At 36.5% G+C, this 21,272-nt stretch overlaps 1 protein-coding gene across 1 annotated transcript; it reads right to left on the bottom strand.

Moving 5' to 3' along the window:
- Window positions 1-8,007: 8,007 nt before the first annotated feature.
- On the bottom strand, window positions 8,008-9,891 carry LOC131620202 (uncharacterized). Its single transcript, XM_058891207.1, has 7 exons — window positions 9,647-9,891; window positions 9,422-9,536; window positions 9,181-9,312; window positions 8,873-9,004; window positions 8,554-8,740; window positions 8,224-8,438; window positions 8,008-8,112 (listed from the first exon to the last, which is right to left on the bottom strand). Exons 1-7 carry the CDS (start codon window positions 9,889-9,891, stop codon window positions 8,008-8,010), a joined length of 1,131 nt encoding a protein of 376 aa, XP_058747190.1.
- Between the last annotated feature and the right edge of the window lie 11,381 nt (window positions 9,892-21,272).

Raw genomic sequence — 21,272 nt, 5'->3', positions numbered from 1 at the left:
AATGAGATACCTTATCTATGAGTTCAGGTTTAAGATGACTTACAGCTTTCTTTTTCTTGTGTTGATGAGCCATAAAACATAGGTTTGCTGATTTTTCTTCATCGCTTGATGAGCTTTCACTAGATGAATCACTTTCCGATGCTATGTAGGCTCTCTTAGATTTGTTATGACCTTTGCTTTGGTTCTTCTCTTTTTCCTTCTTAAGGTATGGACAATCCGGTTTGTAGTGACCGACTTTCCCACAATTAAAGCAAGGGCCTTTGATTTTTCCTTTGTTGTCGTCATCTTGTTTGAACTTGTTTGATTGATTTCTATAGTTGATCAAGCCTTTGTCAGAATGTTTTGCTCCATTTTTCTTTAGATATTTGTTGTATCTTCGCACAAACAGTCCCATTTCCTCATCATCGGAGTCTTCGTCATCACGTGTATCACTATCCTCTAGCTCTTGTCTTGAGGTCTTGGAGCTTGAAGCTTTTAGAGCTATTGACTTCTTCTCTACCTCTTTCTCCATGTTCTTTTCTTTCTTTGCCCTTTTCTCATGCATGTCAAGGCATTTAAGGTGTTGTTCATGTTCCTCTAGTTTACCAAAGAGAGTGGTAATGTCTAAGGTGTTTAGATCATTTGCTTCCTTTATTGTTGTAACCTTGGGTTGCCATTCCCTGTTCAAGCATCTTAAGATTTTGTTAGTAGCAACTGCATTGGAAACAGGTCTATCAAGAGAATTTAACCGATTTTTAAGGTGAACGAATCTCTTCTGCATGTTTTCGATGGATTCACCATCTTCCATGTGGAAGAGTTCGAACTCTTGAGTTAACGTATTGATCCTAGCTAGTTTGACATCATCCGTTCCCTCGTGGGCAACTTGCAATGTGTCCCACATAGCTTTAGCAGATCTACAATGGGAAACGCGATAGTATTCATCAACTCCTAGAGCTGAGATTAGAATGTTTCTCGCTTTCCAATCGTATGCATATCTCTTTTCATCTTCAGCATCCCAAGTATTTTCTGGTTTTGGAACAACTGCACCAGCTGCATTTGTCATGGTGATCTGAAAGGGACCATTGACAATAGCTGTCCAGATGTTCCTATCAATTGCATTGATGTGGACACACATACAATCCTTCCAATAGCCATAGTTTTCACCGTTGAAAACTGGAGCTCTATTGTGAGCCCCTTTAGGTCCGGAAGCCATCTTTCCAATAAGTGTTTCATGTAGCACGGAATAAACCAGAGCTCTTGATGCCACTTGTTAGACGCTGGCCTGAGGATCTAGAGGGGGGGTGAATAGATCTCACAGAGTTTTTCGGAATTATTTCGAACTAAAGCGAAAGCGGTTCTGAATCGACTTGCGTCTATTCCGGACCGTTATTGCAAGGGTCGTATATGTGACAAAACCACAAGATAATTGAGATTAACGATGAAGTGATATGTTATCGAATCAATACGTTTCACAGCTGAAAATCAATTAACCTCTAAATTGACAAACTTTGGTTTGCAATGCAGTAATAATGGAATAAGCAAAAAGACAAACACTTGGTGATAATGTTCAAATTGATGATGATTCAAGATGTGGTGAATTGTGATGTTTATGCAGAACCTTAATTCACAATTTTAACACTTGAATCGTTAATCAATTTTGTAATTATGACCAAATATGAACAGAACGTAAATGAAAAGATAAAAGCGACAAGAAGACGATATTTGTTCAGGCAGTTCGTCGATCGTCCTCGCTACGACTACGTCTGCCCCCAATTCCAAATTGAAATTGGGAAATCTTCCATTAATGTTGAAAGTAGTTTATACAAAGAAGAAAACAAAGCGATAAACAATAAACCGAATTTGTCGATCCTTTGAATCTTCTTCCCCTTTAATCTCGAGTCAGATCAAGGTGATCCAAGAGCTTCACTTGATCCCTTTTCTGCAGTGTCTTGAATTGCCTTGAACCCTTGTTCTTCAATCTTCACACTCAGATGGATCCTCGATGAAACCTCTTGATAAAAACCCCCAAGAAACACCTATCTTGGAGGACAAAACCCTCGAATTTTATTCACCAAAAACCCCACAAATCTTCACCCACTAGGAATCTTCAATTCTGTTCCATGGACGTTATCGAACTCGATCACTAACCCTCAATGCAAGAATGATTATGTGTAATTGTGTTGGAGATGACGAAGAACGAAGATGAGAAGCCTTTGTGTATCTTTCAGTCGTTGGTGTTGTATGCAATAATTGAACCTTGGATAATATATGTGAGTTGCTGGTATGTTGGAGCAGAGTGAACACATGATTTGGGAAGTTCTTAGCAGATAGGTCGACCTACCTTGGTGCTTAGGTCGACCTAACAGAGGTAAGAATGAGTCAAAATGAATTTGTTGCCAGTTGAGTCGACCCATTGCTAGGTTAGGTCGACCTAGAATCAGTTAATTCAGCTTTTTGAAGAATTCTTCAGATTAGGTCGACCTGTGGATGTGAGTGGGTCGACCTAACAGTTATATGACAAAAACTCTTCAGTTTAGGTCGACCTGGGAGTGTGGTTAGGTCGACCTACTTGTGGTATTTCTGAAACTTTCTTGTTTTCTTAGTTTTGAGTCGACCTAGATATATTGCAGGTCGACCTGATTTGTCTTGAGTAGCCAACCTAGCATTTCCTTGAGTTCGTTTGCTTAAGCCTTGTTGTTTGTTTGCTTGTGGAGTTTGCCATGAGTCAAAAACTTCTTTGTGAATGTGACCTTGTATTTACAAGACCTTCCTAGGATCAATGGTATATCTGGATCTTCTTCCATGTCTATGACAACAAAATAAACAGGAAACCAAAATTTGTCAACCTTGACAAGCAAGTCTTCCGCAACTCCATGAGGATGAGCTGTGGATTTATCAGCTAATGATAACGTCATTCGAGTTGGTTTCAAGTCATTAATTCCTAACCTTCTCACCATAGACAATGGGATCAAATTAATACTAGAACCAGTATCCAACAAACCTTTGCCTATATGAATATTGCCAATAGACACGGGCAACGTTACCTGTCCAGGATCATTTAATTTAATCAGTGTAGTGCGTTGAATTAACGCATTACAACAAGAGCTCACCGTCACTAACTCAGGATCCAAGAATCTCCTCTTTTTGGTGATGATGTCTTTGATAAATTTTGCATACATCGGCATTTTCTCTAATGCCTCGGAAAAAGGAACATTTATTTGCAATTTACTAAAAATGTCCAAGAACCGAGCATAGTGCTTTGCATCTTCTTTCTTTGACGAACCAGGAGGGTAAGGAAATTTTTTCACATGAATTGAATCCTCTTTCATCTTCCCTTTTTCACTCACACTCAATTTTTTCTTTTTCTCTTCTATCTCAAGATTTTATTTCTCAACTAATTCTTTCTCTTTCTCATTTTCAACTAAGTCACCCTCAACATTTTTTTCTACTTCAATCACCCTATCTTTTTCAACTTCAACAATTTCTTCCTCAACTACTTCTCCTACCTCCATATTAATATTTCTACCGCTACGAGTTAGAATGGACTTACAATGCTCACGGGGATTTTCTTGTGTAGTAGCCGGAAAAGGACCTTTATTTTGATCGGCAAGTTGCTTTGACAATTGCCCGACTTGAGTTTCAAGGTTCTTTATAGCCGCATCCGTACTCTCTTGGCTTGCAATTTGCAATTGCATGAATTGGCTAAGAGTGTCCTCTATTGAAAGCTTTGATTGTTGAGGTTGTTGAGGTTGTTGATTGTAACCACCTAGATAAGGATTTTGACGATTCGATGGACCCAAATCTGGCCTCCATCCTTGTTGATAACCTTTATTACTTCTTTGTTGGTAACCTTGGTTATTGTTGTAAGGTTGTTGTTGTTGTTGTCTACCACCATAACCTTGATTAGGATTTGAAACATAATTCACTTCTTCGGCGGGTGAAGGACAATAACCAGTTTGATGATCACCCCTACACAATTCACAATACATCACTTGTTGATTTTTGGTAGGGATTCCATGTATCTCTTTGAGTTGTTGAGGCAGTTTCGTCATTTGTAGAGTGAGCAATTCTACTAGTTGTGTCAATAACTTGTTTTGAGCAAGTATTGCATCACTCGTATTCAACTCAAGAACTCCCGGCTTTCTTTGCGATGTACTACGGTTGTGTTGCCCTTGATGATCATTCAAAGCCATTCTATCAATGATAGCAATTGCTTCTTCAGCAGTTTTTGACATCAAAGACCCACCAGCGGTAGCATCTAAAAGTGTTTTCGGTTGTGGTTGGAGTCCATTTCTAAATATATGGATTTGAGTCAATTCATCAAATCCATGCCCCTTGCATTTTCGAACCATAGACTTGAACCTCTCCCACGCTTCATTTAGAGCTTCACTAGGACCTTGAGAGAACACAACAATGGAAGTTTTCGCTTCCATGAACCTATTATGTGGAAAGAACCGATCAAGAAATTTCTCCTCTAACTCATTCCAATTAGTCATGACATTGTTTGATTGATCAAGATACCATTCCTTATCTTTTCCTATCAAGGAATGAGGAAATAGTCTCCTGAACACCTGTTCTTCTTCCGCCTCCGGAGCACCAATGGTTCCGCCTATCTCATAGAACTTTGTTAGATGAGTAAAAGGATCCTCGTGATCTGATCCCGTGAAAGGATTTTGATATAATAATTGAAGTAGCCCCGTTTTCATCTCGGAGTTCCTTCCATTGTTTTGATCACGAGCAAATTGAGCATTCAAATGAGGGCTATTAACATAAGGCCCTCGAGGTGGAACATTAGGTTCCGGTGCTTCCATCTCTCCTTCAACTAAGTTTACAACCGGAGTTGAAGAAGAAGAAGAAGCTTCTTGTTGTTGTCTTCTTTCCCTAGCTAGTTGTCTCCGTCTACGAGTCTTGCTATTCTGTCTACGCGCAGTCCTTTCAATCTCAGGATCAAAAAGGAGTTGATCTGCAGGTACACGTCCTCGCATAAACTATAATATGAAAAACTAACCAAGCAAACTAACAAACACAAGGAATAAAAATTTAGAAACAAGAGATTAATTATAAGACTCAATACAAAACAAACTATTGCAATGCTTGCAATATCTAAACAACAATCCCCGGCAACGGCGCCATTTTGTTGAAATGTATATTGGAGTACTTTTAGATTATCGTTTCCACAGGGATTGGTGCGATATCGCCGCCGTTCTATAGTTTAGGTTGTCTTGAGTTAATGTAACTTTGGGTTTGGTTTTGTAAAAGATCATCCACAAGTTTAGTAGCAAAGATTAAAATAAGGAAAGTTCTAAATTTTAAAGAAAAGTATCAAGACTTGATTTCATCAACCTAAAATTGTATGTCTTCCTAAGAACATGCGTATGAATTCGTTATCAATCAATACCTCACGTATCGTTCGTCTATACCGTTCATTTCCGCAACGTTATAGCAAGATTTACTCTATTGTTCAACCAACGATTTCTCAATCGATTGAACAATACAAATAACATTTATAAACTGATACTAACTGATTATCAACCATTAATTCCATGTCTAGACTTAATGTTTTATAGATGATAGAGTTAGATCAAGATTGAAATATTGTATTTCACAAACATTTAAACCATAGAAAGTTAAGATAAAGCAAACTAGATCATCTATATTGATTAACAACTTGTTCATACACAATATTCATAAGAAAAACATACAAAAAGTAAGGAAGATTACATCAAAGCCTTGACACAAAAGTGTTTAGCTATCCATTGACATGGTAGCTTGAACAAGAAGGAAGGAAAGAAGGATAGCAAGCATCAACGGTGATTTCTCGACGATCAATGCTTCGATTCTTCGATTCCAAGATGAAATATTGATATTAGGGTTTCTTCTCTCTCAAAATGGTCTAACTCCTACAAAAAACAGAACTTGCCCTTATATAGAAAAACCAGAATCTGTGCAGCGCGCGTCGCGCGCTCTACCTCGCGATGCGAGCTCTTCATTTAATGATCAAACCGCCCAAGCGCGCATCGCGCGCTCCTCTTCTTGCGTCGCGCGGAAGCCACTGACTTTTGAACTTAAATTTCTTCTATAGCGCGCGGCGCGCGGTCTTAGCTCGCGACGCGCCCTTGAGCAGACTTTGGAAACTTGTCTTTGCAATTGGTTCATCAATCCAAGCCTCAATTTTCAACCTAATAAAAGAAAACCTGCATAAAAATTACTAAAAACAAAGATTAATAGAAAACGAAAGCTTAATAACTAAACTATTATTATTTACTTCAAAATAAACGGGGATCCATGAATATGCGATAAAAATTAATCGAAAGGTACCAAATATAAGAGTAAATGTTAACACAATTTGGCACCTAACACTTGTCAGGAGGATTTGGTTCCAAAGTCGAATTATCCTCTTCTTGTGAAACACAGGCTTCGACAACCTTATTTTTTTTCTCAGCCTCGAAGGCCATTTTTAACTTGTTTTCGGAAATGTATGCCGAAATCCTCTTTAGAGCTTTTAGCTCAGACATCATCAGGATCATTTTCCCAGCCTGTCGGCCGGACTTGTTTATATGGATCCTCTAGTCGTTCAACGTCCCAGATGAAGCCATGAGTTTCATGTAATGTCAAAGAAACAAAGGCTTTACTTAGGTCAGAATAGACATCTTCAGCTGGCAAACATGGGGAAATGTTAGCCAATTTTCTTTCAAACTCTCTCTTCCCAACATTGTTCACGTCAGCCAAGAAATAACCTTGATCCGCTTCAATGTTTTCAATAACCCCATCTTCTCTCCAGATTATCAAACGTTGGTGTGCTGAAGATGGCACTGTACTCACACCATGAAGCCATTCTCTGCCTACCAACAGGTTATAGCTAGGTTTGGCATACCATAAATAATGTCGGCCTAGTGACCGATCCGACAGTGATATCAACCATAATAACGCCCATGGTGCTTTTGGTCTTGCCCCCATAATCTGAAAAAACCACATTGTTGGACCTTACATCTGTGTCATATTTTCCTATTTTCTTCAATATGTGGTGTGTCATGATATTCATAGTAGCACCACAATCCACCAATACCTTGTTAATAGTAACTCTCTCCATTTTGGCTCTAATCAACAAAGGCTTCAGATGACTTCTCATAGCCAAGGTAGGCCTCTCAAAAACGGCCTATTGATTATCCACAGAGCCATCATTCACAATAAAATAACACTTTGGCTTATATAAAGCCATTTCTTCAGCGTCGGCATCTACCGATTCCTCTACCTCTGTGATGCAGTTATATTATTCTGGCAAGATCGACACCATATTGACTAAGATGTCCAAACTTGTTCAGATTCTGACTTGAAATTATCCGTAACTTCATCAGAACGATTTCCACCACTTGGTCGACACACATACTCCCTAATCCTTTCCTTAGCAGCATTGTCAACCTTCACAATAACCTTTTTCCTAGAATTGGCCTCTTTTGCCATATTCTTTTCAGATTTCTCCTTAGCAGCCTCTCTCTTAGCTTGCTTGCGACGTTGAAAACGTCTCCATTGAGTTCTTGTCATAGGATTCTTTCCTAAATAATTTTTAGAAACATGAGTCTTCTTTTCAGACTTAAACTCACGTCTGTAGTTAACAGCCAAACCTCCTCTAGTGGCAGCAGCACCTTGAGGTACTTCCAACCTTCCTTGAGGCTTGATCCAAGTACCCCTAGGAGCAGCAGCCGACGGTACATAACTTCTTGGCCATGGTCCTTCTTGAGGTTCCCTCCTTTAGTGGATAACGCCTCTGGCCAGCCCACTTGCCCTCATTTTTTTCCAAGTTGCAGCCTTTGAAAGTTTTCATCAGCAGCCTTATCAATGACAGCACCACACCTAGGGCATAGACATACCTGCGAACCCTTGTTCTTGCAACGATACAAAAAGTCCACCAAGTCCTCATCAGGCCTTGGGTAAACTTCAGCCAAGTCGACGTCAGGGCTCTCACCTGTCTCTTCCACCATGTCAACATCATTATACTCCGTTATTTCGACCATGTTGATCTCAACTGGGTCAACGAACAAAGCTTCTTCCTAGTGAAGAGGATCCGCGTCGATCTTCATCTTGCGACCAACAAACTTCAGCCTTCCTTCTTGGATTGATTTCTGAACAAGATCCCTGAAAAAGATAACAGTTAGATTTATTGTGACCCAAATAATTATGATACTTACAAAATCCCCTCTTTTGTCTCTGCTCTAATGGTGGCATTTTGGTACCTTGTGGTACTACCATTTGACCATCTTTAACTAACACATCAAAAATTTCTTCACACTTTGTGACATCAAAAGTATAGGTTTTTGAAGGAAATTTTGGGTTGTTTTCGACGGGATTTTTCCCTTGTGCAGGTAATAACGACCGACACTCATATGCAGATCCTGGCTTCATTTCAGCCACATCGACTTTGACTTCTGTCGGCGAGGCATAATCAGCCTCATAAATGGGATCTGTCGAATCATAATCTATGAAAGTTATCTTTTCTTTTTTTAGCCTTATTATATTTAGTCTTTTCTAATCTTAGTCGTTCGAGATGTCTAACTCTATCAGCTAATTGTGACATACTCTTTACAAAAGTTGGATCTATTTTCTTCCTAATGGAATAATCTAAACCCCCAGTAGCCATCTGAACAAGTTCGTGCTCTGGCACTTGCGTTAAACACCTAGCTTTTAATGACCGAAATCTATTTAAATAGTCATCAATGCTTTCAGCAAACCTTCTCTTAATGCCTGACAACTCTGCCAAACTAATCTAGGAATGTCATTCATAAAACTGCTCATGGAATTTCTTCTCCAATTTGGCCCATGAATCAATTGTGTTAGGGGTCAATAAAGTGAACCATGTAAAGGCTGCCTTGGTCAAAGAAGAAGGAAAGTTTTTTACTCTTAAATTCTCATTGTGAGCCAAATCCCCTGACTCAATTAAATATCTAGTGATATGTTCTATTGTCGATTCGCCAGATTCTCCCCCAAACTTAGTATATTTAGGCACCTTCATTCCTCTGGGTAATTCAGTCTGAAGAATAAATTCAGCTAACAGAGACACGTATAATGGCCTTTGTAGTGTAGTACTCATACCATTCCTGGCCATAATTCTCTCGACAATTGTAGTCAATTTTTTTTTATCGCCATATCTTCTTGTTTATATTGATCAACAATTTGATGAGCGTTTTGTTGCCAACCAACTAATACCACTGGTTGATGCCCCAACCCGACACCTTGGTTTTGTTGAGGTCTAGGATTCTGCTCTTGATGTAATGTTTCCTCTTCTACCACATCTAACTCTGCCTGAGCCGCTACATTTTGTCTATTCACCTGAGGTACCTGTCGAACAGGTATTTGAGATGCCCCCAAGAAATTACACAAGTGAGTCAACTGGGTGACCACCTGCCTATTTGATTTTGCTAAATTCCTACACTATAGGGTTAAAAACAGTACCCATTTGATTAGCTAACATATTAACTAACTCATGGTTACTATAATCCATTTGTTGCCTAAGCACCGCTATTGAAGTATTCGACAATGACACTACTCTATTCTGATTATTCCTGTTCTGAGCATTTTGTGTAGATCATGTAAAGAGAAACTTATATTCGGAGTATTATCTGCTACCAATGCTGCATTTGATGTCGGCTGATATCATGGCATTAAGGAATACGGAATTCCATGAAGAGGATTAGCAGTGCCAAAACGGGGTATGTTAGGCCTGAAAGGGATAGTTGTCGTCATTGTTGACCCTGGGCTTCCCGGTGGAGGCAAAGGGATAGACGTCACCAATGCACCTGTAGTCGATATCATAGTGGATTCATTTGTCAACGAAGGCAAAGTTGCAACCTGTGAAACTATTGGATCGGTAGTAGATAAAGTTCCTTGTGGTATCTCATCCACATTAGAACCTGACATTCTTGAATTTCTTTGTGGTCTACTATACTTTTTCCCACTTCTAAGTTTCATCAACTCACATCAACACATGTCCCACTGGGCGTGCCATTTTGTTTACTGTAGAAATTGTAAACAACCTCTAGTCCTCCCAAAGCCTTCAAACTAAGGGTTACTTGTAGAATCGACTAGTTAATTCCAAGACACGTGATAATGTAACTACGGTGAAGCTTGCTTAATTCGAGAAAAGCTTGACTCCAAGAGAAACGATTTCGTCCCAAGAGTTTAAGTAAGCCAAGATTTCCACAAAAGATAAACTAAAGGTAACTCGTGACCGATAGAACGTTATAACATTCAGAAAAGATACACTACAAATGCATCTATGGTGAATTCCATCATCGTAACGGAACCACAGTCGACATCATATATAATGAAGTAAAAAGATAGTTCAAACATAAATGAAAATAAAACGAAATGTTCAAGAGAAACGACTGATAAATATGGAAATTGCATTGAAGTAAAAATGGTGATTCACGTACATTAGCACTCTTGAAACTCTTATTTCCTCGCGTTGGGATTATGAAGTTTTTTCAAGTGATTTTAGTACAAGTGAACACCTGGAGCCCTTAGTGGGATCTCCTATTTATAATACAATAAAATAATTGCCTAGAAGTTACATAACTGCTCAGAAACTGCCTGTAAGCCAAACAACTGGCTGCACGATCCTACAACTACCCCCCATGTCTTTGGCGCTTATTTTAAGAGTCAAATCCTTGCTAACCGCTAGAGTTTGAGTTTCAAATTAGCCCGCTTGAATCTTTCTTTCGACGCTAACCCTTAGCCCAACCTCCATCACAAAATATTCTAAGTCTCAACCTTCTTCATGGTCGACAAAACTGGAGTCAACGCTCTGTCCAAGTTATGTTAACTCCCTCCCGTTGACAACTTGATCCCATGATTTCTTTGTCACTCTTCTAAGCTCCCTTGCAGACCCAATTTGTGGGATCCAACCCCTTGATTTGTGAGCCTTTTCCTTTAATTGCATTATCAACATACCTCACTAGAATTTTCCCTTAACAGGTGCATCATAAGGTATGATGCCCATAGGCTTCATTGGGATTTTAGCTTGCAGCCTTAATTGGGCTTTTAGTTTGTAACCCACACAAGTGGTTCTATAAATAGAACCATTATGCTGAAGCATTTGACTTGATGAAAATTCGGTCTAAGAAATCCTAGACGTATTTTCTTCTCTCTCACTCAAAGCCTTCATTCATATCAGCAAGCACTGAGACTGAAGGGATCTGTTCGTGTGGACTGAGTAGAGGCGTTGTTCTTCATCTGTTAGACGCTGGCCTTAGGATCTAGAGGGGGGGTGAATAGATCGTTCACAGTTTTACGGATTTAAACGACTTTTCAGCGGAAGTGATTCTGAATCGACTCGCGCCTATTCCGAACCACTATCGAAACGATTATATATGTGTTCAAAAACCAGTCAAAGACTTGAGGTAAATGATAAGAGTATATGTTGCAGAATCAAAGCGTTTCTCTTATTGAAAATCAGATTAACTTTTTGTATGATGGACAATGTTTGCAATGCAGTAAGAGTGATAGAAACAAATATACAAACACTTGGTGATAATGATCAAATTGAAGGTAATTCAATGTGTGGTGGATTGTGATGTTTATGTAAGTTCTTAATTCACAATCTTAACACTCGAATCGTTGATCAATTTGCTATTATAACCAAATATGAACAGAATGTAAATGAAAAAGTAAAAGCGACAAGAACACGATATTTGTTTAGGCAGTTCGTCGATCGTCCTCGCTACGACTACGTCTGCCCCCAATTCCAAATTGAAATTGGGTAATCTTTCATTAATGTTGAAAGTAGTATATACAAAGAAGATAACAAAGCGATAAACGATAAACCAATTATGTCGATCCTTTGAATCTTCTTCCCCCTTAATCTTGACCAAGATCAAGGTTATCCAAGAGCTTCACTTTGATTCCCTTCTGCAGTGTCTTGATTCCTTGAACTCCCCGTTCCTCAATCGTTACACTCAGCCGAATCCTCAATGAACGCCTCTTGATAAAAACCCCCAAGAACCACCCGTCGTGGAGGACAAAACCCGCAGATTTTATTCACCAACAAACCCCACAAACCTTCACCCACTAGGAATCTTCAATTCCGTTCCATGGAAGTTATCGAACTCATCACTAACCCGCAACGCAAGAATGATTATGTGTACTTGTGTTGGAGATGATGAAGAACGAAGATGAGAAGCATTTGTGTATCTTTCAGTCGTTGGTGTTTTTTTTGAATAATGAACCTTTGATAATATATAAGATAACTTAGCAGTTGGAGATGAGAGAAACAGAATTTTTGGCATTCTTGATCAGTTAGGTCGACCTCTTGTAGAGCTTAGGTCGACCTAGCAGTGCTTGCAGAATTTTGCTCCCAGTTAGGTCGACCTGTTTAAGGAGTAGGTCGACCAGAATCCTCTTTAAATGCATTCTGGGGACATTTTCTCAGATTAGGTCGACCTAGTTGTTGTGTAGGTCGACCTAGCAGACTGGTATGTAAATTTCATCAATTTAGGTCGACCTAGATGATGTGTGAGTCGACCTAGCAGAGGTATATGGATTTTTCTCCATTTTAGGTCGACCTAGGTTGACAGTAGGTCGACCTAACTGCTGCTTTTCTGCATTCTTCTTGTTTTGCTTGTGTTGAGTCAACCTATAAGCATAATAGGTCGACCTGTTCTGACATGAGTGATCAATGCTTGCTTTTCTGATTCCGCCTTGTTGTTTGGATGCTCATTTGAGTTTGCCATAAATCAAAAACATCTTTGAGTGTAATCTTGTATTCACATCATCAACGCTCGTGATCACTCCTTCGATTAGGCATCAAAGGTTTTAATCGCCACAAGAGGTAACTGTTTCTATCACTGATCATGCCCATTCGTAAGGATCACTAAAGGAAAATTTTAATTTCCGCTGCTTATTATATCGCGATTTTCCTTCAGAAAGGATATGGGAAAATGTCAAATCATGAAAATCTTTGAAAATAGTTTATATTCATATATGGTACATTTTAGTTTATCAAGACTTTTTACTTTGATTATTAACTTTAGTTTTAATCCATATATGAAATTTTATTCATTACGAATAAGTTTTTTAATGCATACACATGGATAATCTATCAGCTTATTCACCGATCGAGAATGGTACTCGACATACCAAAAAGATGGGTAGACGTGGCACACAAATGAAACAATTGTGTTTAAGTGAGAATGGTGTAAAGACACTAGTTAATTTTGATATGAGGACCAAAGTACCTTTAGGGAAAATAGAAAAATGATCAAGAGTCATTGATAAGTGTCAATTTGTAGTGCTTTTGTATTTATATTTTTGTGGCACTTATTGTGTTTTTGTGTAAATTTCGTTGAATAATCCCTCGTTTAGTGTGTAAATACATTTAGTTTGTTTATATTCGTGTTTTGATTCATTTGTGTACCTTTTCATAGGTTTCTATTCATTTTGTAGATATTGACGCGTATTTGGAGCATGAGCAATAAAGTGTCGAAGACACGACTTCAAACGCGAGATTTTTAGCAACGAAGCCAACTCATTAATGAATAAGACTCACAATCAAAGAATAAAAAATAATAAATTCGGTTGATATTTTGTCATTTTTAGATAGGAAATTGAATAAGCTTTCCAACGCTTCGAACCTGGTGCAAATCGGAGTTACGGTTCTCAAGTTATGGCCAAAACAATGATGTTGCTACTAGTGTCGTTCGCCCGGCGAATCTGGTAGGACAGAAGTGTGTTAAAATGGGAAAAACACATTTTTTAGGTCATGGGTTTGGGGTATTTGTTCTCAACTCCATCAACCTTCATTTTTTGGTAGAGGGAGGCTTAGAAACATCAAATGGGGTTGCATCTTGATGATCGGAGGTCGAATTTCTCATCGATTGGTGTTGACAAACAAAGAAATGTTTGGTTCCTCTTCTTCTCTTCTCTTTGTATTCTTAATTTTTCGGTACGTTTGTATATTTACTTTGAACATATGTATATGTATTGATAATGGTGTTGTATAATATATGCTTTACAAATTAATTTTGTGCTTTCCTTGATCTTTTTGCATTTATGTTTGAATTTGTGTTGTTGTAGAGATAGACCTCACAATCCTGATTAGGGAAGGAAATATATTAGTTTCTAGATTCTAGAGATATATTTAGAGCTAATAATCACGTGGGTATCGAAGCTTAATGCTTCCATGTCGTTTGAGTCAGTTGAGAGATCGTTGACAAGAGTAATACGATTTTTCTCTCAGCTCAGTGTTGCAGAGATGGGAACTGTTGTGAGCGATATGTGATGATTTTGATGAGTATTGTATGTTGAGTGCGACTTATCGATATGTTTAAGTTTGTTTTGAGTAGTGTAAATTCATGCTTGATAGTTTCTCCTCTCCAAAGAATGTATTCTTTCTTGTTCATATGTTTAATTCCCACATTTACTTTTTACCAATTCAATCCAAACTTATAACTGCGGATACCGTTGAATGGCAGTTCAATATCACTAATCTCTGTGGACACGATAAATTCCCGGATAAATACTTCCAAAACTTTTGTTGCTTGCCGCTTTACTGCTCCAACAGTCATGTGAGTTCCATCACCCGAAATAAAGTCATCATTTTGGAGGAATATTGGAATAATGTAGATTCAAAAGTGAAGGATCAAATTTGGGAAGATATCATGGTATAATATTAATAATGCTGGCAAAATGTATTACTTAAATGTATTATTTTCACACACTAACTATTTTATTTCTTATGTGATGTAGGAACAATGGGAAATCTATGATACTGATATTGGAGTATTGAAAAGCAAATGGAATTCCTATGCGGGTGAGTTTTGGAGGGAATTAAAAACATCCCTAACAAGGAGATATTTAAATGATGGGGAATTGAGTGAAACATCTCCACTTGAAAAGTATCCTTTTTTTAATGAGGAAATATGGAAGAAGTTTATTAAGATGTTGGAGGATCCTTCCTTTCTAGTTAGTATGACTTGAGGATCAGTTTATCAATCAAGTTTAGTTTTAGTATTTCGTTTAATTTGTGTGTTATTTATAATAGGAGAATCGAAAAAGAGGGAAAATGGTCCAGGATTGTAATAAATACGCCCACATTAAGTCTCGTGGGGGATATGAATTAATTGAAGAAATATGATGTAAGAGAAAATAAAACAAAGACAAGAGTCAGGTGGAGATTCCCTACCTACACCTCCATCTCCACAAAAACACCATGAGAAGTGGATAAGAGGCCGAACAAACCATCAGGACACTACACATCACAAGAAACACGACTTGTTACCAATAATATACCATAGATTTTTTGTTAGGTATATATGATAATACTTTTTGTCTAGAACCTTTTTTTCTAATTCTGTTTGATTAAAATAAAATATGTGTTATGAGTTGAAATTAATATGAAATTAAACTTCAGAATCTTTGTATAGGAGTCTTACCTATCCCCACCATACCAACAATAGAAATATATTTTAATTTACTATCACAATCACTAGACAAAAAAATCTGAGTTTCTTTTTGTCATTGTCTTATCCATTAATAGAAAAATCATCATCCAAAAAATGACTTGTATAAGTTTCATACCAAACACTACTGGAATTGGAAACACCTAAAGCCTCAAGCCTCTCTTAGCTTCCATCTCCCTTGTGCATATGCCATTAATGTTGAACCTGTAAGTTACTATTGTCACAACCTCCATAATCAAAGCAATGAATTATCTGGGGAACCCTACCTCTTGTAAGATTGTCCTCAAGGCATGCCAGTCGACAGTGTCATAAGCCTTCTGAATTTCCATTTGCATCATGCATCTTTGCATTCCACCTTTTCTATTATATCCTCTAATCAACTCATAAGCAAGCAACACATGATCATGAATTCTATGACCAGGTACAAACGCAGCCTAGCAATTACTAATGATGCTGCTTAACACTTTACTAATTCTATTAGCCAATGCTTTAGAAATAATGTTGTAGAAAGTAGTGCTGCATGAGATATGCTTGTACTCTCTTACTCTTTTTGCATTAGGGTTTTTGGGGATCAAAGTAACCAGGGTGCCATTGAACTACTTATGCATCTTCCGTTTTTCAAAAACATTCATGGCTACTGTTACAACATCATGCTTTACAATAGTCTAAGACTTTTTAAAAAATTTGGATTCTTATCCACCCACACCCGGGGATTTAAGCTCACCAATACTCCTCAACGTAAGCTCGATTTCCTACATTTTTTTACAGGGGCTATAAGCATATTAACTATAGCAGTTCCCATCAGTTTACCATAAAAATCCAAGACCTCTAAGGATAGCATCATCTTCCCTATATAGAATTCTCAAACTGGTGTTCTTATGCTTACTTTTCAAAACTGCATAAGAATAGGCATTATTGCGATCACCTAACCTAATCCATTCTATTTTTTCCTTTACCTCTGTTGTGAATTCAATGCCACGAACAAAGTATAAAATAAGGGATGAATAAAGGACAAGGAAGAAGAGGAGAACACAAATATTGGTTATAACTACTATTCTTTTACTTTCTCTTAAAACAAGATTACAAGTTTACAAGAATAACAAATAACCTCTCTCACCCTAAATTAGGATTTGCAGCTTAGCAATGATGAGAGACTAGTATGCTATTTATAATAAAACCTAACATACTAACTAATGGGCTTTTTCCACAAGGCCCATTACACAAGCCAACTTAATAAACAAGTTAACTTAAGAAATTAGGGTTTAAACACTAAAACCTAATTTAACATGCTAACAACCCTAGCATCTTCGACACAAGCATGTGAACAACCTTCGACTTCATGCTTAACCCTGTCGAACCAAGAAGCTACCCTTCGGCCATACTAGAGTTCGATCCAATATCTCACAACCTCAGAATTCGTTCCTGAATATCATTTATATTCATGAAATTCTCTGTACAGTTCTTGACTTAATTTATATTTAGGGTGTTCATTTTGTCTTGTATAAGGGATTTTTGTGCCTCAAAAAGCTATCCCTTGCCTTCTCTATTAAAGTTTTGACGTCTAATAGAGGTTTAGTCAGCTTTGTAATAGTAGGTTTTAATTTCATGAGGTTCCCCTACAACATGTTTTCTCCAATTTTTATCAACTTCATCAAAGTAGCCCTCAACTTCGTCATACTATTAATGAATACGAATAAAATAGTATATTCGTGTCAAAATATAATACATAATATATAAGGTAAAAAATAATTTTTAGAAATAATAAAAAAATAGTCTAAATAATTATATTAAATATTAATAATAATTAATTTTTTACCATCTTAGTATTTAAACTTTTAGAAATTAATTATTATAATACTATATTAAATAATAATAATAATATTCCTTTTTTTAACAATATTACCATTTAAATATTTAAATTAGAGAATTGTAATTTTTTTATCAATTTTAGAAAGATACAACAAAATAATAAATTCTAGTCAAAATATAATATATAATAAGGTAAGAATTAATTTTTGGAATTATCATTATTCATTATACCATTTGAAAATTTAGATCCATTTGCAAATTCATGAACCCATTGTGAGTAACAGATATATATCAACGTCAGCATGTCGTGTTTCTATCTCAAAGTGTGCCTATATAAGAACATCAGCATCAAAGTATTTTCATCTCATTCTCATTTTATGAACTTCATTGCAACACGTAGAAAATATCGTTTATTTAATTCAATCATCAAATTAAGTTTGAGAGAAATGAGTTATGATAGCAACAGTATGGAATTTTGAAGGAGATTGGTTTGAGTGGTTCTTTCATCAATGGTTATAACTGTTCATTCTATCAATCCTTCCACCAATCAGGTTACTTATTAAATTCTTTGATATCAGGTTACTCATTACTTATCAACACTTAGAAATTCTTTGATACGATGGTTCTTTGATATTAAATTCTTTGATATTTGTTTTATTGCAAAATATGTGGTACATAGAGGTAAAAGGATCGATGATGAACATTTTTAAATTAATTTGTGACTTTTTTTTTTTTATAAACGAATTTATATTAAATAGCACAAGGGGTGCTTACCCAATATAAAATAAAAATAAAAAAAGTAAAAGCCAAGCAAAGTTCACCTAACCCAATTACAACCAAAACTAAAAACCCTTACTCGACGGATTAGCAAACTCTTAGTCTATCCTTTGTATAGTTGTATCAGGGCAAAACATTTTTTTGTGTAACCTATTTTCTTTAAGCTTTTGTCCTCTAAAACTATTTAGATATTACATAAATAAAAATCAACTATTCTCTCATTTTGTATTTGAATACTGTACATCATCGGTATGTTTTGTTTTTATTTTTTGAAAATTTATAATCTTTTCATAAATTTTTAATTTTTAATTGTCTTATTTATTGCATAATAATTACTAATGTTAAAATCATACATTCATGTAGAATAATAACGTAAATTTACTATCACTAATTCAACGCTGGTCATTCATGCATTTTCAAATTTGAATAATACTCATTGGAGTCCTCTAATTAAATAAAAGAATACTTTATACACTATACGCTCCTTTAAATTCAATATATCTCATATTTTTAGAGAGTGAAATATATGTGTAGATAGATTAGCCAATGCAAGTTTTTTTTATTATGATACTTGGTGGAACTTACTTCCTATTTATCCTTTGATTTTTTTTTTTGAGAGATAGGTTAGGCATGTCTAACCCTCATTTTTTTTCTTTTGATAGATTAGGTTTTACGTCCCTTCATCCTTTTAGTTTTTCCTTTTTTATTCAATAAATTGTCTTTATTGAATAAAAAAGAAAAAACTAAAAGAATGAAAGACATAACACACAATCCATTCAAAAGCTAAAAAAATGGATAGTTGGACATGCCAAACATTTCTCTCACAAAACTTTCAAAAGCATAAATAAGAAATAAATCCTGCCAAGTATCATAATCAACCAAAAAAACATGAATTGTCCAATCTATATGCACATGTATTTTCCTCTCTAAAATGTGAGATATTTTGAATCTAAAATAGTGTATAGTGTGTAATTTATTTTTCATTTAATTGAAAGTTATCAAGGGACAATATTCACATTAGAAATGCATGAATGATCAACACTGAGTTAGTTTCAAGCCAAAAATTTCTCAAATTATTCATAGAAAAACTCATTTCATTTAATACTTACTATCACAGCGGTTTAATTAATAGAAGTTGTGTTTAATATTATCTATCTCTTAAAACTTTTGTTTTGAATTTGGGATGACACTCGAGAGAGAGAGAGAGAGAGAGAGAGAGAGAGAGAGAGAGAGAGAGAGAGAGAGAGAGAGAAATTTGGTTTTGTTTAAGATTGATAATATCAAAACTTATCTATGTTTTTGCGACTTATTAGTCATCAGTAGTGTCACTTGATGTAGACTTACTTATTTCTTAATGAATACTTTGACGTTGTGGCTTAATATTTTATTGTATAATTAGATTTTAATTTTGACATGGTTAATATTTTATTATATAATTAGATTATAATTATATTTTGACATGGTTTTGTTTTTTTGCCATGGCTTGAAGAACACCATTGTCACAACTATGCAGCACAAAATTTAGCCGCGGTTTTAATTATAGGCCATAAATAAACCGTGTTAAGACCTAGGCAACTAAACCGTATGCTATACATTAAATAAGAATCGTGGTTTTACGATATGGCCACAGTTTTGTACTCATGGCAAAGACAAACCGCGGCCTTAATCTAGATACCTAAACTGTGGCCTATACAAGCCACGGATGTCCATAACATGTGGCACAAATATGAAAATCGTGGATTATACTTTAGGCCACGCCCGCATATCCCACAGTCTGGTTTCCGTGGCCAAATCGTGGCTAAAGCGTTACACCATGGTTATTTTGCATATAGCCGCAGTTTCGTGGCCGTGGCAGGAGATCTTTTTTTTTGTAGTGCCTTCTCATTTTTGAAGGAGATTGGTTTAGGTGCCAATAACACTGGTTCTTTCATCAATGGTCGCAACTGTTTGTTTATTCTGGGAATCCTTCCACCAATCAGGTTACTTATTAAGAATTTACGAATTATAAAAATCAGTATTTATCTTTTACGTGTATGTGCATTTAAAAATGCGGATAGACGAACACGAACTTTCTTTCGACGCTAATGAAAACATATTGAAAAAATTTCAGGACAAAGAGTTTGAGTTTCTCGTGTCATTTCTGAAGGATAGAAAAACACTTAGAAAGGGGGGGTTTGAATAAGTGTAGCTTTAAAACTTGTAAGATAAAAACAATTTGCACTATGATTTTTATCCTGGTTCGTTGTTAACTAAACTACTCCAGTCCACCCCCTTGGAGTGATTTACCTCACCTGAGGATTTAATCCACTAATCACACGAGATTACAATGGTTTTCCACTTAGCCAACTGCTAAGTCTTCTAGAGTATACTGATCACAACCTGATCACTCTAGGAACAATCTGCTTAGATACCTTCTAAGACTTTCTAGAGTATACTGATCACAACCTGATCACTCTAGGAACAATCTGCTTAGATACCTTCTAAGACTTTCTAGAGTATACTGATCAACAACCTGATCACTCTAGTTCTTACAACTTAATGTAAACAAATTCTTTTAAGAGTTACAATGCTTCTTATAAAGCTATTATCACAACTGTGATTTTCTCTTAAGTTTAAGCTTAAATCTCACTAAGATATTACAACAGCAATGTAGTGAGTTTGATGATGAAGTTTGAGAGCTTTTGAATTTGACAGAGTTTCTGTATAATGCGCAAGTGTTGTATTCAGCTTCTCATCAGAACTTCATATTTATAGGCGCTTGAGAAGATGACCGTTGGGAGCATTTAATGCTTTGTGTAATCCGTACAGCATTGCATTTAATGTTTCACTCTTTTGTCAACTACCTCGAGCCTTGTTTTCGCTGTGTCTACTGACGTTGCCTTTAATAGTTTCTAACGTTCCTTTTGTCAGTCAGCATAGCCTGCCAGTCTAGTACATGCTTCTGATCTGATGTTTGTGTGAACAACATTTGAATATCATCAGAGTCAAACAGCTTGGTGCAGAGCATCTTCTTGTCTTCTGACCTTGAAGTGCTTCTGAGCGTGATACCATGAGAACTTCAGTGCTTCTGCTTCTGATCTCAAGTTCTTCTGATGCTTCCATAGACCCATGTTCTGATTCTTCTTGACCATCTTCTGATGTCTCGCCAGACCATGTTCTGATGTTGCATGCTGAACCTTCTGAGCCAGTGCTTCTTGCGCTGATTTTGTGCATACTCTTTATATAATTCCTGAAATGGAAATTGCATAGTATTAGAGT

This window comes from Vicia villosa, linkage group LG7, assembly GCF_029867415.1.
Source record: "Vicia villosa cultivar HV-30 ecotype Madison, WI linkage group LG7, Vvil1.0, whole genome shotgun sequence".
Lineage (NCBI taxonomy): Eukaryota > Viridiplantae > Streptophyta > Magnoliopsida > Fabales > Fabaceae > Vicia > Vicia villosa.
This window is presented reverse-complemented; position numbering and strand designations above follow the sequence as displayed.